Raw genomic sequence first — 24595 nt, 5'->3', positions numbered from 1 at the left:
CACAGTTAGGTTGATTCCAGTTTCTTCTTAGTTTCTTCCTTACAGGTCCGGACAATAAGGGTACCTAAATACATATATTCGTCCACCTTCTCGAATTCTACAACTGATCCATCCTCCACCGCCAATTTAAATGTAAGAACTTTCAAGAACTTTTGTTGTATAATATTTATGTAAGATTCGTTAAAGACAATCCTAATAAAAGTCCGTGTGATGTTTAACAGTTTTAATTAATAAAATAGACAACTAAATTATAGATACTATTAAGTTGACGAAATGTAGAAGTGTTTGTGTAATTGCAACCAAAATTTACGTGTTCTTGCATAAAGAAATGTATTTGGAAATAATTGCGTCTAATCGATATTATAACCGGCTTGTCATAATACCCGTCTTATAGCATCTCTTTAAGTTGCGTCTTTTACGATTATCCCAAATAACACGTCCGTCGAGGTTCTGATGTTAAAATCGACTAACTGTATTGATTCCCACACTAACCAAAACCGTCTCCTTTCTTCCCCTCTTCATGCTTAGATCCGAAACTATTAAAATTCTACTGCAAATTCCCTATTAGTAATGAAAATTCTTTTACACAGTGGCGAATGTTATTCTTACTTATGTCTTAAAGATTCAAAGTTAAAAGTAGTTTGCACCGGCTGGGCTACCGTAGTAATCCCAATCCGTTCCGCCCATCTGGGCCGACGTAGGTCCATATGCCTAAGGCCGAAGCTCTTATTTCGTGCTCGTAATAATAATTAAGAAAAATTATATACAGGAGACTTAAAAATATAAGATAAACTATTTACAATTCTACATTTATAGTAGCACTATCTATTTTTGCAGGGCTTTCTTGTATATCCTTTTGGTAACCCTACACTACCTCAAATTTTCAAGTCAATTGTATTTATAATTAAGTGAAACTTACATTTTTGAGCACTTAGCGTATTGTTGATATTTAATTTCTAATAATTTTAATTTCAGGTTTTTACATTCGAATACCTCGAACCATACGCCAACGGAACCTGCGAGCAATACAAAAACTGTCTTCACTGCTTGACCGACTCGCAATGTGGCTGGTGCGAGCTCACCAACTCTTGCCAATCCCGTTCGATAGAAGAAAACGTCAGTTGCTCAGTCGACGGAAACTGGCAGTACCTCACCCTGCAACCGAGCGCATGCTCCAACTGTTCGAACTACATATCGTGCGACTCGTGTATTCAGTCGAATTTGTGCGAATGGTGGATCGAAGACGCGAGATGCCAGAGAATTGGACAACGGGTGGATGCTGCGATAACGTTGGAGCAATGTCCGGTGCCCTGCCATCAAAGGACGGACTGTGGGTCTTGTTTAGATCAAAAAGGTACGTTTACACTGCATAGTAGAAACGGAATTCGGCCAGAATGCACAAAAAAGTGGCAGTATCAATGTTTGTTATAAATGTTTAAGAGGCAACAGTAGCGATCAACGGGTAGCAACAAACGCGGTCCAAGATTGCGGCTGTAATTTTGAATATTTTGTCGAGATGTTTGGCACACATATTCGTAATATAATAAAGAATGGCGGTACAGAGTCCAATTTGAGAAATATGTTGTTATGTGGAAATTACTCTATAACTAAATACAATATTAAAAAAACGAGCCTGTACCTCCAAGAAGAGCAAAAAAATAAACTTTGTTCAAATAAACTGTTGTATCCCATGCCTAGACTTTGTGTCATATTGGACCTAGTAAAATTTTTTATCTCTAACAAGAAATCGGACATATTATAACTAAATAACTGATTAGTCAACATAGAGAAAGTGTCACTGTTATTTTGACAAACCTGCGTCAGGTTTCAGTTCTGTTATCTGCATAGGGATTACGAACACTCTACGGCGCTACGGTAAAACATGGCGGATACGATTCGTATCGAGTGTTCGTAATCCCTATGCAGATAACAGAACAGAAATCTGACGCAGGTTTGTCAAAATGACAGTGACACTTTCTCTATGTTGACTAATCAGTTATTTAGTTATAATAAATATGTTCGATTTCTTGTTAGAGATAAAAAATTTTACTAGGTCCAATATGCCACAAAATCTAGGGATGGAATAAAAAAGTTTATCTGAAGAAAGTTTATTTTTTTTTTGTTCTTCTTAATGGCGGTACATGCTCCTTTTTGCAATATTTTATTTAGTTATTCGCGGTGTGCAAGTACTTGGAAAGGGAAACGAGAAACGACCGTGCGCGAGTCGCGGAGAAATATTGCAACTATCTTAAATAATTCATATTGTCAATTGAAATTGTCAAATTGACGTATATTTCATACCTTCTGTCATTGACGCAGAAAAATTATATATTGCTCCACAATATTGATATGATATGCAATTATTATATAAAGGTAAATTTAATTAATTGTATTTTGCTTGCAGTACTGCATTTTAATAACTGATTTTATTTACTACATACAATTGTTTACGTTTGCTAAACATAACCTGCATCTTATTTTTTCTTCGTATTATTTTTTTGGACTATGGTCTTGACAATTATCCAGCAACCAGGACTAATATAATTGGCCAATATAATTAAAAGTGCGAATAAAAGTACAGAGCGTAGAAATAGAGGTCGCTTTGCCGAACTTGCACGGTCCCAATAGAGTAATTTCCACATACTAACATATTTCTTAAATTGAGCTCTGTACCGCCATTCTTTATTATATTACGAATATGTGTGCCAAATATCTCGACAAAATATTGAAAATTACAGCCGCAATCTTGGACCGCGTTTGTTGCTACCTGTTGATCGCTACTGTTGCCTCTTAAGAATTGACAGTCTGGCATTCAGTTCCCATTCTCTCTGATCTTTCTCTTTTATAATAGTCCCCAGATAAGCAAAATGGACCACTATCTCGAAATTATATTCCCTTGATTAATTTCATTGGATATGAAAGTAAACTGTCACTCTTATTTTTGCTCTGTATTTTCGAGTATCGTGTACTTTGACTTTTCCTGTTTTACTTCTAGGTCAAAATATTTTGCCTTATTTTTTAATTAAGTAAAAACTTAATTTTAATACAATTCGAAGTTTTGGATCCGAAAATATAACGACTTGTTACAAGACTGACTTTTCTATGATCTTTTAGGCACTAATGTTTAATTTTAGTTGACTTTATTTATTTTTAATAACTTACATCTAAACAAATGAAAAACACTGAATTTATATCTTTTATTTTACAAACTACGATATCTAATTTATTTATTATACCAAATCTAATAATTTATCTAATTACAAATTCAAAAATATACCGCGCCCGTTACATATCAAAGTACACCGACGTTTTCAAATTCACAACTGCCCTGCTAATTACAAAAACCTACGATCTATACAACATTCAATGTTCTAGAAATAAATAACATCTCGAATAGTATTTACAAGAAACAAGAAAGAATTTACTCCAAAAGTCGAGAAGGAATAGAATATCATAAATTATAAAAAAGGTTACTTGGTAAACAACTCAAGTCTGTTAGGCCGGGAGCTGAAAACAGTCTACGACATAATCATGTCGCAGACTTCTACTGGAACCAAGTTCTGGTGACAACCCAAATTCATGCCTTCTAAAATTTTGCAAGGCAACCGAAAGATAAATAAGGAGAAGACTAGGGGAAATCTATTATTACATCCCACAACCCGTCTATTTATCTAGGTAAAATTCCATGAAGTCATGGTTCCTTGTACTCAGGTAGGAGTAAAATTAATAGAAGAAAGACAGTTAATATTTCGTTTTGTTTCAGAAGTAGAACCTCATCCTCTTACGTACATTTCACTCTTTTGATCTCTTCAGAGAGGCCTATGGTCTGCTTTGAACCAAAGAGAAAACGAACTGACTTACTAAGCAAAATTATTCTTTTCTGTTCTTCTTTTATTTTTTCAGAGCAGACCATAGGTCTCTCTGAAGAGCTGAAAAGAGTGAAAGGTATGTAAGAGTATGACGGCCTATCTCTAAAACAAAATGAATTATTAACTTTCTTTCATTTTCAATAATCTAAATATTTTGTCTTATAAAAGATCACTACAATTCTTATCATTAACAGCTGCTCTTGGAATCATCATTATGGCATCCACACTCCTAGCGGAGTGATTGCCGCCCTCTTTGGGCTCTTACGATTCGTTTGTCGCGGTGAATCAATCCTCATTAATATTTTGGTTTTACAATTGTGTCACTTGGCATCTTCTACAATTTTTCTCCATTCGTTCCTGTTTTTGCTTATGGTTACCCATTTTCTGACTCCCATCTTCTTAAGGTCCTCGACTATCTGGTTCTCCCATCTAGTTTTGGGTCTTCCTCGTGGTCTGCCTGATACAGGTCTCCATTTGGAAATTTTCTTGATGACGGCTTCTGGATTTCTCCTTTCTATATGTCCCATCCATCTGAGTCTCTGTGCCTTGATAAATCTCACGATGTCTTCTCTTTTCAGAGGTCCTCTTAATTCGTAGTTCGTTAGTTTTCTAAATTCATTATTATAGTCGGTTCGCTAAACTCAGACACAACTAGCCAGTGATTTTAGTCGGTATTTTTTTTGTTTTTGGCCAATTTTGCCAAAATTGTCAAAATTACTAACTATTTAGTAATTATTAACTATTTAGTAATTATTTTTTTGAAGTTATACTTCTTTACGATCGAGAGTGAAATTTTATATTTCTGGACGCATGCGCACACAGACAGTATGTAGTTCGTTGCTAATCTTTCAAGTTTCAAGTTATGTATGTATCAGCGCAAATAAGTCATTAAAAGAATATATTAGTGTTTTTAGTAAATGTATTATTTATTATAATTTTTGTGTCTTTGGATTTGTCTTCCTCGAGAGTAAGATAATAAAATATCTATTATAACATTTTTATACTTCACTTGATCTATTTGTCACCGTGATGTGTAATTATATCCGAGACGTCAAGTGCATGGGTCTTGATAGCTTGGTTGGTAGAGCAAAACATTTTTGAAAGTGGTAGGTAAGAAAGTTAGTTTAATATTTAAATAAAATTCAAATAAACTGTTAAGTATATTTATTTCGTTGAAATTATATAATAGAAGTATAACTTCTTACGTTCACGTTTACCATTCTTTTTTTTTGCCAATTTTACCGAATTGGCAAAATTACTTACTAAAATCACTAGCCACTTGTGTCTGAGTTTAGCGAACCGACTATACCTAAGTTTAGTGGGCCTGCTATCCTCCGAATTATCTTCCTTTGTAGGATCCTCAATCTTTCTTCCTATTTCTGGGTCAGACACATTACTTCAGCACCATAATATGTGATTACTGCCTACTGGTCTAATTGCTGCTTTGTAAATTTTCAGTTTAGTATTCTGAGTAAGCTTCTTATCTTTGAGGAAGTTATTGTATTTCCAGTAGGCTCTGTTTCTTGCCTGGATTCTTTCACTGATTACGATGCTTCTATCATTAGTTCCATTAACTGAGACTTCAATATATTTAAAGTGTTCTACCTTTTCAAACTCATATTCACCAATATTTAAACTTGTCACATTAACTGGATTTTTTCTTGAGCATGCTCTTGAAATATTTGACCATAAATTGAATTGCCAGATTCTCTACTGTAAATACATGTGTATTTTCTTCCCATGTTATCCATTGAAAATGGAATTACATTTACAAACAATTCATCAATTACTCTGAATATCTTTTTAGGTCGATGTGTGTGGTGCCAAGCAACACAACAATGCTTCAGTTTCTCAGTATACACCAGCGAGTATCAATTTGGACTATGTCGAGAATGGATGGATCAAGCCTTCCCTTTGGTCGCCAGACAAGAAAACGGAATACTACCAGTACCTAAGACTCAAGAACAATGCAAGACCTGTTCGATGCACACAAATTGTTCTACTTGTTTGAGCGCTTTGAGTTGCGGATGGTGTTACAACAGTTCCAATCCTATGACAGGTAAAATGATATTGTCCTTTTCATGAGCATTTTTCAGTGCGTAACAAATGATAGGAAAAAAGGTAAGTCCGTGATAATACACATTTATATGACATTTATTCGAACATTAACTTTTAGTTAAATCTGACAGTTGTCACATTTTATTTTCAATTTGGAATAAAAACAAATCAAATGTATTTCTTGCATTTATAAAATGGTATTTTCTTTGATTTGTATAGTTTTATAGATTATACAGATTATATTTGTAATATTATTATCTAATTAAAAAAAATTATTTTTTTTATTATGGCGCCATCTATCGACAACTAGAATAACTAGAATAAATGTTATAAATGTCACCGACGAAATGTAATCACCGACGTGCCTTTTTTTCTGCCACATACAATTTAATGCGTTAGAAAGAAATCGAAAAACTGTGACGCACTGAAAGATGATCATGAGAAAAAGAATAGTATATTATTCAATGAGCATGTAATGATGGTTGTTACTCACAATGATGAAGTTTTTCTCGTAATGCATCAGTGAGTAATAGCCATTACATGCGAGTAGAATACTATACTTTTTCTACGACCTTCTATTTTTATTAGTAAAAAAAATACAGGGTTGAAAAAAAGTATTATTTCCGAGTACAAAGTTGGAGGTAACCTACAACCTTGTCCGACACCTTTTTAAATGAAAATGTCTGTTTCTTTGCCGTTTAAGATTTTGTTAGTTTTTTTTAATTAGAATAAAATAAACGTCCAACGCCAACATTCTGTTATCTCGTGAAGAAACAAATTTTTGTTTTATTTTTAGGTGTTTGTGTTCAAGGAGACTTCAACAATCCTCATGTCAATTGTTCCATTGCTCTTAAAGCTGCCGACGCAAAATGGGCATACGCTCAGTGCCCAGATGTCGATGAATGTGGTTTAGGACTACACGATTGCCACGAACAAGCCATCTGTACCAATACAGATGGATCTTTCAGTTGCCATTGCCGCAAAGGGTTTGTATAATTTAATCAAACCTCTAAATATCAAACTGTTCTTACTAAATTTATTTATAAACTTTAGTTTAAACAATTAATTTATTTGTTTTTATTTAATTTATTAGATCCACACTTATTTCATTTATTAGATTCACTAAAACATATAATTTATATCTACAATTATTTTGTACAATCTATTTTTCGACATTATAATTAGCGCACTACGCGCACAGTGTCTACAATTCAATCTTCTATTTAAGTACTAACCGACTTTGCTCTACAATATTCTAGACCGGGCCTGGAATAAATAGAATAAAATCGAATTGAATACATTCAGACAAGTTGACGCCTCGATGGAGAAAGAGCTCTAAATCAGTTTTCGCTCTCCAGAAAGATCTAGATATTCAGGGCTGGCCTGCGTTCTGCTGTGAATCGTAACAATATGTTGGGAACATTTGTTTGATTGTAATATTTTTCAGATATATCGGTGACGGAAGAAAGAATTGCCACAGAACCTGTTTCAATGTTTGTGTCCATGGTATATGCCAAGGAGAACCAGATTATTCGTGTAAATGTGATATTGGATGGTACGGAGATGACTGTTCGAAAAATTGTGGCTGTAACAATCATTCTGCCTGTCCGCAAGGCGAAGGAATTTGCGAGGAGTGTGTTGACAATACAATGGGAGAATTTTGTGAGGAATGTAGACCGGGTAGCTATGGAAACGCCACCAGCGAACAAGGTTAGTATTCATTTAACTAATCTTCTTCTTCTAGACTGACTTTATAACTCGGGGTGAGTCTTCGCCGCATCCACTACAGCCCTCCCTCTTCTAAGATCTTGCGTTTTCATTTCCCATTCTTCTTCTTAAGGTGCCTGTCCGTTCCGAACGTTGGCGATCATTCTGGATGTGATGATTTTGTTGGTTGCTCTACGGAAAAGTTGTGGTGAGGTCTTTCTATACCAAGCTCTCGGGATAGCAAACCAGGATATTCTTCTTCGTCCTGGGGATTTTTTTCTTCAATTTTACCTTGCAAAATGCATTGGAGTAGCTCGTATCTACCTTGATTTCTCATTATATGTCCCACGTACTGCAGCTTACGGCCCTTCACGATGTTGACCAAATCTGCGGTTGTGTTCATCCTCCGTAGCACTTCTTCATTGGTGACTTTGCCTGTCCATGGTATCTTCAGGATCCTTCTGTACAACCATAGCTCAAAAGCCTGAAGTTTTGATAGAGTTTTCGCCTTCAATGTCCACGTTTCTACTCTGTATAGAAGCACTGAGTACACGTAACATTTAAGGAGCCTTATTTTTATTTCTAGGGTGAGGTCGTGGCTCTTGAACACAGAGCTCATAGTCAAGAATACACTTTTTGTCTTTCCGATGCGGCATCTAATCTCTTGGGTTTTTACCCATGACTCATTGATTATGGTTCCCAAGTAGTTGTATTCAAGCAGTTCAATTCTCATTTGGTTCACATACAGATTTGCTCTTCTTCTTCTTCTTATAATAGGCCTCTTGGCCTGTTTCTTACCGATTTTGAGCTTGTATTCGTAGCTGTGATGTTGACTGCCAGCTATCTCGCCACCTTTTAAAGGGCCTTCCTGTTGGTCTCTTGCCTGTTGGCTTCGAATCCCTGGCTATAGGGGCTATTCTCTCGCTGTCCATTCTCGTCACATGCTGATTCCACTCTCGTCGTCTCTGTCTTCCCCACCGTACTATATCTTGTATGTTACAGAGATCTCTTATTCTGTCGTTCGGCATTCTGTCTCTCAGTGTTTTTCCAGTTATTGACCTCTGCGTCCTCATTTCTGATTTGCTCCAGTTATGTTTTCCTTGCTGATGATCATTAGTTTGGTTTTGCTGGTTTTTATATCCAGTCCATATTATTATGTTCTAGTTGTTTCCCGTTATTTTGTTCATTAAGTTTTGCAGCCCTTCTATGGTATTGGAAAACACTACTGTATCATCTGCATACCGCAGATTACTGAGCTTGACTCCATTTATTGAGGTGCCTTCATCAATATATTTTAGAGCCTTTTCAAAAATGTGCTCTGAGTACAGATTGATTTTCATCGGTGAAATTATGTACCCCTGTCTCACTCCCCTTAAGATTTTGATCTGATCTGTATATTCCCCATCTATTCGGAGCACCGCTGATTGTTTTCAATACAGGTTAGCTATTATTTTTAGGTCTCTTCCGTCAATTACTGTCCTCATCAGCACTTCCATCATTTGTTCATGCCTGACTCTATCGAAAGCCTTCTTGTACTCAATCAGGCATGCAAAAACATCACAGCTGACATCTCTACATTTCTGAAACAACACCTGCACGCTAAATAAAGCCTCCCCCGTACCAACGGCGTTTACCCATCCTAACTGATTGGGCGCAATTTGTTCCTCGCATTTCCGGTGAATTCTTTTGTGGATGACTTTTAAAAACAGCTTCAGCAGATGGCTCATTAGGCTTATGATCCTATAGTCTTCACAAACTTTCGCTCTTGGTTTTTTGGGCAATGGTACGAACTCAGATCTGAGCCACTCTGCTGGTATTTTTCCCGCCTTGTATAAATATGTCCTTAAATATTTCAGCTCTTATTATTTTCCTATTTCCCATTGCTGTACTCCAATCCTAGATAAATCAGGTAGGTCCAAGTTCTATTTTTTTGATACTATTTGAACTGCAATGATTTAAAAAAGGAATGCTTTCCAAATGTTTATTAAATTTGTTTGATTCTACTAAATGTACAATTTTCCTACAGGTTGTCGCAAATGTGACTGCAACGGTCACGGCAACAAAGACAAAGGCGAGTGTGACATGGATACTGGTGTCTGTTTCTGCGAAGACAACACAAGAGGTGACCATTGCGAAAGATGCAAAAACAAATACTTCGGAGATCCCAAAAATGGGAAACAGTGTTACTATCAATGCGACAGAGGTATTTTGAGAGACTCTCACGGTCAAGGAATTAGTTCCAGACAAGCTTATATTCCTCCTTGGGGCGGTACACCTACCAGAGAATGTTTGTGGATTATTAAACCGGATACTAATATTGGAACACCGATAATACAATTACAGGTATGTAAGTAGTTTAAAAATAAGACGTTTCAGTAGAATTTTAAAACTAAAATTCAATAAGCTATGCAAGAGACGTAAATATTAGTTGACAGCGATATATTCATCGGTAAAATAGAGATGGCTATTACGTTCAGTTTTTGAATATTTTTGTATAATAGTTACTTGTATAATTGCTTAAATGTTTCATTAATTTAATTAATAGGATTATTTTTTCACTATCTATGTATTCTAATAATTTATATACTAAATAATAAAAACTAATAATCGAGAAAAGAGAAAAGTGATTTTAATAATATACTGTTACTATGGAACGAGTAGATAAATGTTGAACATCTCTAGCAACTGAAATCGTTGTTTACATACCCTGCATCGCTTATTGAAATTTAGTATAGATGAAATTTTTGCACGAGATGCAAAATACTGCCTCTGTTCTTTTGACCGTCAAAGTTATGTACATATATTGTGATATATAGTATTTTTACTACAAAAGCGATATTACGTAGGTCAAAATTTTTGACGTAAGAGAATTGTCAAAACATTAGAATGTGACTTTTCGTATTGCCATGTTTATTAATAAACATGGCAATAATGAAAAGTCACATTCTAATGTTTTGACAGTTCTCTTACGTCAAAAATTTTACCTACGTAATATCGCTTTTGTAGTAAAAATACTATATTCTATATTTTTTAGATCAATTCCTCACAATTAAACATATCTTGTGGTGAAAACGCTGTGTACGTGTTTGATGGATTACCAGAACTTGTTGATATGGGTAGCCAGAGTCCGTTATCTGCAGTTTTTTGTACTGAAGAAGCTCTAGCTTTGGGCACCGTGGAATCAAGAACAGGTAAGTTGATATATTTTGTTTGATAACTAAACTCTTTAAAAAAATAGGATAGGATTTATTAATATAAGAGAAATACGCGTTTAAAGTTTTGATAACTTTTATTTTCAATTTTTTTTTCTGTCAACTCGTAAAGTGATGCAAACCGGAATTTGTTTTTGAATCGCGGAGTAATTTACAAAAGAGAAGGGGAACAGCTGTTGAACATTTCTCACTACGTTCAAGCGAGCTGACGCGCAACTGCTGCAAAGCGAGTCGTAGGTGGGGATATTCAACATGCTGTATTTCCTTTAATTTTGCTTCGATCAATCCGATAAATTTTCCAAGAGTATTCTTGAAGTTAAGTACTTTCATTTAAAATAAAAGAAAATTCAAACTTCTGGACAATTCGAAAGTAATATAATTTTCGAATTGTTTCTAATGCCATGTGCCCGTTTCTTCTCGATCGACGATGATAAATAAATGTTGAAGTCGTGGAGTAAAAATATGGTTTTATTGACAGCTACTGAATTAGTACACTACAGTTGTTGGTTAGATAACATTTTATAATACACTGCACTCAAAGGAGCCCAAATCCCCTAATTTATAAGTTCAACAATAATGTACACCTCGGCACAAAGGTTAATGTGTCTAGCATAGTAACAGAAACTTTGTACTTTGAAAGCTGACAAATATAATTTAAACGAGGACATTAGGCATTGCAACACTATTTGGCAATTCATTCAATTTGCAGGAAGTTGAATAAACTGGAAATTAAACTATTAATCGATATGTTTCACAATTATACACGGTGAAACTATAAAAAATTAGGAAGTTAAGGTTAATGTGAGATTACAAATTAAGGGATTAATTTGTGATTGAACACCCCCTCCCCTTAAACCATTAGATCTTTTTCACAGTTCATAAAAACAGCAATTTTTTATAGGACAGCTTACAGTTCATTACAAGCAAGGCGAGCCAGGCGAAAGCTTCAGCGCCTTCTATAAAGTTATCAGCTGTGATGATTGCCGTCCACCCAGGGAGTGCAGAAACGGCCAGTGCGTCTGCCAAGACGGTTACGTCGGTTTCGACTGTGAACAATCGATTTGTCTTGACAATTGCAACCACGACAAAGGACAAGGATCTTGCGACAAGTCTTACGGAAGGTGCTTGTGTAGCGCGGGATGGACTGGACCCTCATGCGGTATAAAGTAAGTGGTATTTACAAATAAGGATAATTGAAGTATCGCACTGTGGTTCCAAATGATGAAAACGTGGTCATGAGGTAAAAAAAGTCCTTTTCTAGGGATTTTCATGTTTACAGTTGTTTTCTCATGCTATCGTAAGGTCGTAATACGCAGGTATAAGGGTAGGACCGGATGTATTCTTATTCATAGCTCAGGGACAATATGCAATGTTATTTTGGCCGGCAGTGAAAGTGAAAACGAAACGCGTAGGTATATTGAAAACGCTGTAAAATGTTTTGTAGTTCATCAATTTGACAGCTGTTACGCAGATTCTTCTTTTTCTAGTATGCATTAATGTAAGATATAAGTTAACTTAGATTTTATAACAATAAATGCATACACTTTGTTAAAGAATAAACAGTAAAAATATACTTGAAATAATCAAAATTTCGTAAAAATACATTCAAAAAGTACATGATTCTGCATAATTCTACAATTAACGTTTATTAATGTCAAAATGTATAGTTAGAAGATACAGAATCGTATTGGTTTAGCTGATTTTAAGTGTATTATGTATTTGCATTGCTGGCAGCTCTTTGACTACAAAAGTGTGAAATGACGCTGTCAGTATACGTAATATTACATTTTTACATATATGTATTATTTTTTAACTTCCACATTTCAAAAAAGTATCCGTTTGTTATATATTTTAAAAAATTTCTGCCATACTAGATCCGCCATTTTGTTTTTTTTCTGAGAATGACAGATTCGTAATCATAGATCTGAAAAAGCCCTTAAATTATCAAACTTAAAAAAAATATGCATTTTAATTAATATTTTCAATTCTTTCAGTCATATTGGATTTGCCATTTTGTTTTTATTTCAAAAAGAATTGTTGTTAAAAAATTAACAAAAAATATGCGTTTAAAATAATATTTCCAATTTCTTTCCGCCATATTGGATCCGCCATTTTGTTTATAAAAGATAATGGCGGATTTGTAATCAGCGAAAAACCCTTTAAATTGCCAAATTTGGAAAAAATATTGCCTTTTGATTGGTATTTTCAATTTCTTTCCACCAATTTGTTTTTCAACAAAATAATTTCAGATTTGTAATCGGCGATCTTAAAACCCTCGTTCTTCTTCTTAAGGTGCCTTCTCCATTACTGAAGGTTGGCTCTACTACAGCAAATTGCTCTCTATCTTGAGCGGTTCTTAGTATCGAATGTATGTCCATGCCTGGCCAGTCTCTTAAGTTCTTCAGCCAGGAGCATTTTCTTCTTCCTGGACCCTTCCATCCTTCCACTTTCCCTTCCATTATGAGTAAAAAGTTGTATCTTTCTCCTCTGTAAATATGTTCTAGATAACTCGTTTTTCTCTTTTTTACAATATTTAGGAGTTTTCTCTCAGTCTCCATTCTTTTCAGGACCTCGTTGTTGGTCACGTGCTCTGTCCAAGAGATCTTCAGCATCCTTTGAAAAGTCCACATCTCAAAGGCTTCTATACGCCTCATACTTGTAATTTCGAGAGTCCATGTTTGCACTACATGTAGCAATATGGAATAAATGAACGTTTTTACAAATTGGTATGGGATATCCAACGATAAGGTAGAGTTTATTAGGAATTTTTTCATTCTTGGAAAAGCGGACCTAGCATACCATATACGAGCACGTATTTCGACCTCGTGGTCAAGATCGTTTGTTATCCAGCAACCAAGATACTGGAATCTTTGTACAGGTTCTACGTGTTGGTTATAGATACGAATATTAATGTCGGCCTCTTAAACCCTCTAAAACCCTCTTAAATTAGCAAATTTGGAAAAAAATATTGCCATTTTAATTGATGCTTTTAATTTATTTCCGCCATATTGAATTCGCCATTTTGTTTTAAATAAAAAAAATTTAAAGCACTCATGGTAGTGCCGACAGAAGTGAAAACTTCTTATAGTATATAAATTACGAGTTCAATGCTTTTCCACATCCAAAAAGAAGTGCTATACCTATATTATATAAGCTTTACGTACGTTATATGCTATTTATGTATACATACACATCATATATATTATGTACGTACGAAATTTATTTCGGCAAAGTGATGACGGTCGCAAACTTAATACTTTTTTCCTATCTAAAAAGTACACAACGTCCCTACAGAAGTTTTCACTTTAAAAATTTATTTCGTCAAACAATGATGGTCGCTCATTTAATACTTTTTCTCCATCTAAAAAGTGCACAACGTCCCTAAGAAGTTTTCATTTGAAAAATTTATTTCGCCGAAGCGATGACGGTCGCTAATACAACACTTATTCCCCATCTAAAAAGTGTATAACGTCCTTAAAAAAGTTTTCGCTTCAAAAATTTATTTCGCCGAAGCAATGACGGTCGATAATTCAATACTCTTTCTCCATCTAAAAAGGGCACAACGTACCTAAAGAAGTTTTCTTTTCAAAAATTTATTTCGTCGAAGCAATAACAGTCGCTAATTCAATACCTCTTTCCCATCCAAAAAGTGCACATCGTCCCTAAGGAAGTTTTCATTTGAAAAATTTATTTTGCCGAAGCGATGACGGTCGATAATTCAACACTTTTTCTCCATCTAAAAAGTGTATAACGTCCCTAAAAAAGGTTTCGCTTCAAAAATGTATTTCGTCGAAGCAATGACGGTCGCGATGGCGGTCGATAATTCAATATTTTTCTCCATCTAAAAAGGACACAACGTCCATAAAGAAGATTTCACTTCAAAAATTTATTTCGTCGAAGCAATGACGGTCGCTGATTTAATACTTTTTTCTCATCGAAAAAGTGCAAAACGTCCCTAAAGAAGGTTTCACTTCAAAAATTTATTTCGCCGAAGCGATGACGGTCGCTAATTCAACACTTTTTCCCCATCTTAAAAGTTCACAACATCCCTAAAAAGTTTTCACTTTTATTTTATCGAACAAATACCGGTCGCTAATTTAATACTTTTTCCCCATCTAAAAACTGCACAACGTCCCTAAAGAACTTTTCACTTCAAAAATTTATTTCGCTGAAGTGATGACGGTCGCTAATTCAATACTTTTTCCCCATCTAAAAAGTGCACAACGTCGTTAAAGAAGTGTTTACTTCAAAAATGTATTACGTCGAAGCAATGACGGTCGCTAATGCAATACTTTTTCCCCATCTAAAAAGACCAAAACGTCCCTAAAGAAGTTTTCACTTCACAACATTATTTCGTCGAAGCAATGACGGTCGCGATGTCGGTCGCTAATTCAATATTTTTTTCTATCTAAAAAGTGCACAACGTCGCTAAAGAAGTTTTCTCTTCAAAAATTTATTTCGCAGAAGCAATGGCGGTCGCTAATTCAACACTTTTTCCACATCTAAAAAGTGCACAACGTCTCTAAAACAGTTTTCGCTTCAAAAATGTATTTCGTCGAGGCAATGACGGTCGCGATGGCGGTCGATAATTCAATATTTTTCTCCATCTAAAAAGGACACAACGTCCATAAAGAAGATTTCACTTCAAAAATTTATTTCGCCAAGGCGATGACGGTCGCTAATTCAATACTTTTTCCCCATCTAAAAAGTGCACAACGTCCCTAAAGAAGTTTTCACTTCAATAATATTAGTATTATTATACGTACATTATAATAATACACGTACAAAATTTATTTCGTCGAAGCGATGACGGTCGTGAAATCAATCTTTTTTCCGCATCCCAAAATAGATTTTACATTTATTTTAAATTTAAATACTTTTATACAATTTATGTATACACACTCATAATATAGATAGGTACAAAATTTATTTCTCCGAAGAGATGACGGTCGCGAAATAAATCATTTTCCCCATCCTAAAATAGGTTTTACATTTATTTTAAATTTAAATACTTCTATACAATTTATATATACATACACATAATATACATGGTCGCGAAATCAATCCTTTTTCCCCATCCTAAAATAGGTTTTACATTTATTTTAAATTTAAATGCCTCTACACAATTTATATATACATACACATAATATATAGCATAAGCGATGACGGTCGCAATGACGGTCGCGATGACGGTCGTGATGACGGTCGCAATGACGGTCGCCAATTCAATGCTTTTTCCCCTATCCAAAAATTGAACAACGTCCCCAAAGATGAAGGTCGCGATGACGGTCGCGAATTCAATGCTTTTTCCCCTATCCAAAAATCGCACAACGTCCCTAAAGAAGTTTTCACTTCAAAAAATCAGTTTCGTAATCAGCGATGCCAAAAATCCTAAGTACGAAAGTTATACCGATGTGTATGAACAATATACGCTTTTGACGGTTCATGACCTCGTTTTCAGCATTTGGAACCACAGTGCATCGCAAAAATGTTTTTATTATACCATCATTGTTATTATTTTCAGGAAAACCAAAACTCAGCTGACATTCACCGAACTATTCAACACAGTCAAGCTGTCAGAGTCATTGGAACATTTTCGAAAAACCCTACCCCGCTTCGGACACTCTTTGGTGTCGGATCGTAGAGGAGCGCTCTGGATGTTCGGAGGACTGTCCCTCTCACATGGTCCTCTAAACGATGTTCGACTTTTCGACACGAAGAATTTGACATGGATGCAGGTCACCATAGAGTCGACGCCTGATGCCAAGATGCCGATGGGAAGATATTTCCACGGAGCCGATATCGGCCATACGCAGACGATTTATGTTTATGGTGGGTTGTCGAAGAAACATAAGAATTATCGGAATAGGACTTTGGATGATTTTTGGCAGTTTGACATACAAAATCAAAGGTTTGTGCAGTTAAATATAGCTTCCATATTAGTGTTTTACCGCAGCAGTTGCAAACAGTTTGATACAGATTCGAAAGCACACGAGATTTAGCAATTTTATATTAGATTTATTTAATTTGTTCTTCTTCTTCTTCTTGACTGGCTTTACCACTCGGGATGCGTCTTCGCCGTATCCACTATAGCCCTTCATCTTTCTACAAACTTGCGCTTCCATCTCTTATTGTTCTACCCCAATCCTAAATAAATCTGCTTCAACATCATCCTTCCATCTTTTTCTGGGACTGCCTAATGGTCTTTAACTCTCTGCCTTCCTCTGATCTTACCACGTAACTTGCCCATTTTATTCGGTTAGCTTTTATATGTCTGGTGATGTTTTCAGTACCATACAGAGTCACCAATTCAGCATTGAGGCGCCTCTCCACCAGAGACATGTAAAGAGAATAGACTTGGCTAGGGATATGCCACTCAATGCATCGAGGTGTAACGCCGACATAGGATTGAGTGGTCTAGCCATCTTTGTCAGTCATATGCGCGGGATCGTTTGGTTAAAAGAGATAGATAGACCACCGATGGACTGTTTCCATGCTGTTTCCGCGTTACGCTTTTTTGGGGAGTATACCGAGTCTAGGCTTAATATGTCAATGCTCTCCACTCTCCTGTCAATTCATCTCTTTGATGTTCAAATATCATTCTAAGAGCCTTCCTGTCAAATTTCAGCAGCTTATTTATTTACCGCTGATGTAAAATCCATGTTTCATTTGCATATGTAACAACTGATAATTGATATGTACTGTCTTAATTTAGATTGTCTTTTTAGCAGCTTAGATCTTAATAATGATGATAAGGAGTATAATTTTCGCAACTATCCTTGCTGACACCTCTTTTACTATGTGATTGTCATCTGTGATTACCGTCCCCAGATATTTAAACTCTTTTACTACTGTCTGGTCTTGGTTACTAGCATGTATTTCGTCTCCACTTCATTTATCGGAAGACCCAGACTATCTGTTTCGTCTTCGAATTGTGAAAACACTTCTCTCACGTCTTTTATAGAATGAGCGACTGTATCTATATAGAATACCAGCAAAGGCTAAAATGGTTTTGATCCTCGATTCGCAAATCCTCTGTCAGCTCAGACGATATTTTACTTATTACATATTATGATGGTTGTTGGGGGTAGGCTACCCCTACAAGGGGTTGATTAACTTGAACGCACTAAGTACTCATATCTACTTTATTTGTCCACTAATTAAAAATGATTGCGAGTCCTCAGTTGGCGGATGACATCGCTTGCTTCGTCTGATAATCATTAAATTCTTTCTTAGAGTCCTTCTCCAGTTATTTTCGTATGTATATATCTCATGTCTATTTGTTTAGGTGCATTCGTTTTTATTAACATAATTATAAATACAATAACAAGCTTTATGATTACTCTGCAACTTTCTCTAGGTCAGGCCTGCAGTGCGTGTACTACTTACATCAATAAACTCAATGTCATATAATTTAATAGAAACAAATACACACAATCGTATTGAGTAGTAATAATTAGTCTATTTTTTTAAAAAAGATTTTAGATTTAGCACTGAATTGACTTAATTAAATCTGAGTTTCTGGATGCTTAATTAAATTCTGTTACAATATTCTAAGGCCAAATTAAATAGCAGTTGTGATAAGGGGTCTCCTTGTCTAAGCCCTGATGTTATACTAAATGGCATCGATGTTCTGTTTCCTATCTTTACCTGTGCATATGAATCTGTCACCCACATTTGAGTCAGCTTCACTAATTTTCCTGTGATTCCCATTTTTGTTTCTTTTTATCGAATCATATGCTTGCTGGAAATGTACCTACGAAAATTTGGTGTACATCTGATTTGAATTCCGTGTTTTTTCTAATATTTGTCTGATCGTAAATATTTGATTTATTGTTGTCCTTTCCGATATGCCCCTATAGTGATATGTCCCTATAGTGATATGCCCCTATTTTCAAAATTGTTCCCCCTATAGTTTCAAAACCCATTCATTATTTCAAAATTGTTCTTTATCTGCTTTTTATGTATGAGTATAACGCTTTCATTCCATTCCCTAGGCATTTTTGATGTAAAAGGTTTCCTCCTTTTTTATCATTCTCCATTTATACCATCATTTCCTAGTACTTTGCTATCTTTAATTATTATTTGACATTTTATATTATTAATTGACTTGTTACATTTCTAATTTGTTTTTTTTAGGTGGGGCGAAATTGAAAAGACTGACGTATGGCCTCCAGCCCTTTCTGGACACACTCTCACATACCATAAATCACAAGAAAGCCTCATTCTGATAGGAGGTATATCCCCTCAAAACGGTTTTCTAAACCTCGTTTGGGCTTACAAGTTCGGAAAAGAGCAGTGGGTGCCTATCAATACCAAAGGTCCAGGGCCTCTAGGAATATTCGGCCACACGACTGTTTATCATGCTCAAAGTAGTAATTTGTTTGTGTTTGGCGGTGTTGTATACGAGAGGCAGCTTTCGACAATTTCTAATAATCTGTATATGTTTAATTATGAGAACAGGACGTGGACGCAGTTGAATAATCTTGGATCGACTCTACATTGGGTAAGATTTTGCCTTTTTTTTTATTTATTTCAATATTTAAAAATATTTTAAGCGTAATTACCGAACAAATATTATACTAAATGAGGGTTGAAATAATAAAAATATCACTTGCGACTATCCTTTTGTAATAATAAGTGAACTATTATATTCGGCCAAATTGTCTGTTACATTTTTGTTTGTGAAGCTCTTTAGATCCGTGTGGGATCATGTTCCAATGTAAAATAGTAAGTGCTTCATCTAATAGTGTTCTGTATCTAGCTCCCTCTCAAACTATGAATGAATGTATCTACTGTTAATTCTTCCAGAAAGTTATCGGATTCTTCTGGTTAAGTCGACAGCACCATTTGATTAACATCAGCTATAAAATCCTGTATGTGATGATTGTATCTCGCATTTGTGCTTTGTATATTTGTATATTGAACTCTATAGCGTTTTTTCAGCCAACTGAATAAGGTGTGGTACTTTCTCATGTTCCTTAGTTTTATGTTGTAAGACATAAATATGTGGATCAATAAAAAAAATCTTTTCACGCTTATCTACATTTTTTTGTACTTTATCAAATGTTACGAATTTCCCATCGGCCTTCTAAAGACTTCTTCCCATTTTTCACTGCTTTTCAAGTTCTATAAATTTTATTATCCAAATCTTTTATCGGTCTTTCTATAAACTTTTTCTAATGTGTATGTGTTTCGTTTCTCATTATCTTGTTATAGTTATCGTATTCCTCTTGTGTCCTGGTTGACATCTATTTCAGGTAAGCTTTTTTTTCTTTGCATTTTTTCCTTTACTTCTGTACAAAACCATTTATTTTTATTTGTATTTCTTTCACCAAGAACTTTCTCAGCTGGCTAAGATATTAGACCTAATTTTTGCCCAGCTTTCTTCGACTCCATCACTTTCTGTGATATACAATTATATCTAGTAAAGTATATTCTATGATAACGGTATACTTAAAACAAATTATAATTTTTAGCCACGCCCGAGATATTTCCATTCAGCCATTACAACTGAAGATTACATGATAATAATGGGTGGCAAAATTTACCCATGGAATATTACGGACACATTATATGCTTATTCATATAATTGCAATAGATGGATGAACTTGATGTCAAATGGTAAGTTTACATGATAATACTATTATTTGTATAGTGAATATTTCTCCCCATTTATATCTAATCCTACAGAAATAACTGAAACCATTACATCTGTGGTTGTACCGAAGGTTATTGCTACATACTATCCACCCTGTTGTACGGAGTTGAGAGATAGACATTAAAGACAAAACCATGTCAATTCTTTGGAGATTTGGCTGTACCGATGGTTATTGAAAATATCATGAATCGAGAGAGTATCAAACGATCTAGTGTTGAATGAGAAGGAACTATTAGCAACAGTTAACAAAGAAAAATAGCTTATTTTGACCATGTCTTTAGAAACAATAAGTATGTTATTATGCAGTGTGGCAGTCCCAAGAAAGGGCGCTATTTTAAGTGGCACTAAGTATGCCCCAAACACGTTGGGCGACATTTTAATGTAGCACGCCTAGGGATAACACAGGCAAAAAAATAATGTGTAACATGACAAATTTAATAAAATATAAATAAAAAATATACTTGGTGCTACTTAACTTTTGATATACCTCGGAAGCTCTAAGTCTTCAGAGACCTAGGGGTGTGGACTCTTAATAGATGTTAAATAAAATTGAGACTCAATGGCTTGGGGGGCGCCATAATTAAAAAAAGAAAATATCATATTATATGTTTACTTAAAAAATATATTAAACTAAGATGCCGGCTATTTGAAATATCTGTACTTACCGTAGGCTACTTTCATGCGTGATTATTTTATAAGGACGATAGAGATTGGTAAAGAAAATCTAGTAATTAAACGTAATCTTACTTTATTGAAACAAATAAAAATTCAGCAAAGGTTGTTATCAAAAAAAAAAAAAAAAAATAAAGTTTCATCAATTCGCGAGAAAACATAGGAGTTCAACAATAAAAAAATAGCGCAAGTACCTTGATGTGTTCTTTATCCATAGTCCATCCATGCGGCAGTTACGGTGTTAAACATTGTCCTGATGTTACGACTACGACACATTTGTTGTCACGCACACAACGACACTCAATTTTACAGACAAAGTACAGGTATTAATTATATTAGAGATGAAATTCCATTGTTCGTTTATTGTATGTACCACTTATATATTATCATAATATATTATTATTATTGTTATTAATTATACTTGATTGAAAAAAAGAGCTTTTCGACAAAAGAAAACTAATGGATGTGTTTAATCCATCACTAGGAACATAAAATACTGTCGAGAATTTACATTCCCTACGACCACAGCATCCACTTAAGCCTACTTCGGCTCTGGAACAAAAACTTAAAGAAACTGTACTAAATACAAACAACTGATTTTCTCCATTGAACTATTTTCAAAAGGCAAGGCCTGCTGACGGAAAGGCACAAACTTCTTATTCTAGCTCTCTAGAACTGATCACTCTTCTCGACTACTTAGAACTGATCTTTCATAACTGCTCTCCTCTAACACCCAAAACTCACTCCACCTTCCCATTCTTCCATCCTACTACCGGTTTTACCAATCAAAAAAATTCACCAATTTCCACTCTTATCTCAAAACGAATAGAAAAGGTTTAAGCAAACTTCAACCACGCCTTCAAAGGCAATATCACTCTCCGTCAAATAGGATTTAAACAACGAAATTCTGGTGATCATATATCTCAACTCAAAACTCTCACGTTTTTCGCTGGTTCAGCTTTTCGCACAGCTGGCCCACTAGATACCCACAAGTATATTATATGTATAAATAACTCAGAACCACTTAATCTCTATTAAGGAATTCTTAACATAAACAAATGATCTTCAAAATAACATATTCCGGTCTAACAGACGCCAAAAATACATTAGCAAAAAGATTTACGAGTCTCATTTCTTTGACGGCACAAATTCAACTTTAGATAAAAACAGAGATACAATTACGCATGAGAATCAAGAATTAATTACGTAATACCACAGATTCATGAGAAATGAAAAATAATCACACATTCCACGCCACAAACAAACACAATTTCTGAAACGGATTTAGTATACAGGATCGAGCAAAAATATCAGGAATTCGAAAACGTTAATGCCCTTTGCACACGTTACAGCAGTTGATTGATGAAGGACGGATCGAACGAAGAGGACGCATCGGATGAAAGAAGTTCTCTTGACTGCTAAATATACGCCAATGGTTTGACAATCTCCTCCCCAATCACTGAGGCCAGCACAATTATACGATTAGCATAAGGTAGAGAAGAATTCCAGTTGATAGTCGCAAACCTCCGATGAGGAGAGGGTACATGTAGAAAAAGAATATAAAGGGTATAAAAACGATATTATAGTTCATTCGCTTTCAAGATGAGTAGCGACGCCAGTTTTAGACTCCCGATTCGTTTGTTTTTCGTGTCGTCGCAGCTTGTTATTGGTTAGAAATTAATTTATAATATAGAATAAATTAATTTATAACAAACGACCAGCTGCGACGACACGAAAAATCCACGAATCAGGCGTCTGAAACTGGCATCGTTACTCATCTTGAAAGCGAATGAACAGTAGATAGGATACAAGTAAAACAATTGTGGTACGGCCACATGAGGAGAATTCCACACGAAGGATTACATGCACAAGAATGCACATGAAGGAGAAGTTACTTTTGCAAGATTATGCATAAGTTACGTTGCCAAATCAATTAGTATTTCAGAGTTTTTAATATTGATACACAGTAATGAATGTACACGATTTTACAATATATTGTAACGTTTATTTTATTTATTTAAGTCTTCTAACACTTATTTTAATTCATTTACAGTCTTTTAACACTAATACTAAAAACACAATTAATTTATTTACTTAAAGTTTAATAATTTACTTAATTAACATTTATTGGAAAAGCAAACCCCTCGTGACGTCAGAACTTTTAGGCCGTTCGAATCTCGAACCGTCGACTAACACCTGTTTTTTAGAGAATTTTCTAGACGGTCGTAGGTCATTGAACGCCGTTTTGATGTTCGATCATAGGCAAGGGCTGGCGTAACAATGTTTATTTTGAGTGTATTGATGTTACCAAAGTTAGACAGCAATACATAACGATTTTTCTATGTATAATTGATAATGTTTTGGTATTACAACATCGATTTATTGTTTTATAATATATTTAAAAATGTATCAACCCTCTTAATCTACAAATTACAATTTTTAAACCAATTACTTATAGTTTGAAATTATTTTTTTGTTAGACATTGAAAAAATTGGCCCGTTCCCTACCCAATCGTACGCACAAGGAATGACGGTCGAACCCGATGGAGACGCCATCTACGCCATAGGTGGTTGGGGCATAGAGACCCAAAGTACCGTACTTCGAATTGAACTGCCCACAGATTTGTGCAACCTCTTGCCACGACGAATAACTTGCTTATATATGTCAGGCTGTGGATACTGTGCCAGTAAAGTCGGTGAAGATATTATTGCTGAACAGTGCCACTCGAATACGAAGGAGTGTACTCTAGAAACTCCGGAAAATGGTAAGTTTTTTTAAGTTAAAAGTTATTCTTTTATACAAATATATTCTTTTGTACACAATATACAAGAAGAAGCAGGTGAGGCGTTGCGGGCCGTGTTCTATACAAACGAGTTTTAGCTCAGGGAAATGCCATTATAAATACGGTACTTATATGTTATCAAGTAGCGTTTTTACGTAAAAAAATCGATTTTTGTAAATTTAGATAGAAAATGTCTCCTTAAGGGGGAGGGCTCTTTTTTTAATACTTTTAAATTAAATAATTATATTCAGTAGATCACATGCTATGATTTTTTTGTGACGGATATTCTTGAGTTGGGATTGATTTCATGTAATCGAATGAACTATCTTTTAGTAAAGTCGTCCCAGGAACGCAACTCATAAATATTGGCGATATCATTTTAAAGTCTTCTACTTTAAAATGTATAATATACGTCTGAATTGCCAATATAAATGAGTCAGATTAAATAAATTATTAGAAGAATTTTTTTACTTAGCAACAACATTTTTGTTTATTTTAGTAGTATTTTGTATTTTGACAACGAAACCCGATTTGGGCTTCGAAACGTTAATAAAATCATTTTTTTGGTAAAATTGTGGCTTATTTCACATTAAAAGTAATTTATTATAAAAATGCCACAAGAAAATAGCTTCA

General features: G+C 34.9%; 1 protein-coding gene across 1 annotated transcript in view; it reads left to right on the top strand.

The window, feature by feature from the left end:
• LOC114327794 (multiple epidermal growth factor-like domains protein 8) overlaps positions 1–24595 on the top strand; it is a 107756-nt gene that overhangs the window by 43215 nt on the left and 39946 nt on the right. Inside the window, exons 5-15 of the mRNA XM_050656355.1 lie at positions 976–1354; positions 5677–5928; positions 6724–6913; positions 7375–7637; positions 9661–9977; positions 10669–10825; positions 11748–12012; positions 16371–16757; positions 18986–19352; positions 20326–20470; positions 23660–23944. Of these exons, the coding sequence (XP_050512312.1) occupies positions 976–1354; positions 5677–5928; positions 6724–6913; positions 7375–7637; positions 9661–9977; positions 10669–10825; positions 11748–12012; positions 16371–16757; positions 18986–19352; positions 20326–20470; positions 23660–23944 (3007 nt within the window). The remainder of the gene's footprint in view (positions 1–975; positions 1355–5676; positions 5929–6723; positions 6914–7374; positions 7638–9660; positions 9978–10668; positions 10826–11747; positions 12013–16370; positions 16758–18985; positions 19353–20325; positions 20471–23659; positions 23945–24595) is intronic.

Source organism: Diabrotica virgifera, chromosome 7 (genome assembly GCF_917563875.1).
Source record: "Diabrotica virgifera virgifera chromosome 7, PGI_DIABVI_V3a".
Classification (NCBI taxonomy): Eukaryota; Metazoa; Arthropoda; class Insecta; order Coleoptera; family Chrysomelidae; genus Diabrotica; species Diabrotica virgifera.
This window is presented reverse-complemented; position numbering and strand designations above follow the sequence as displayed.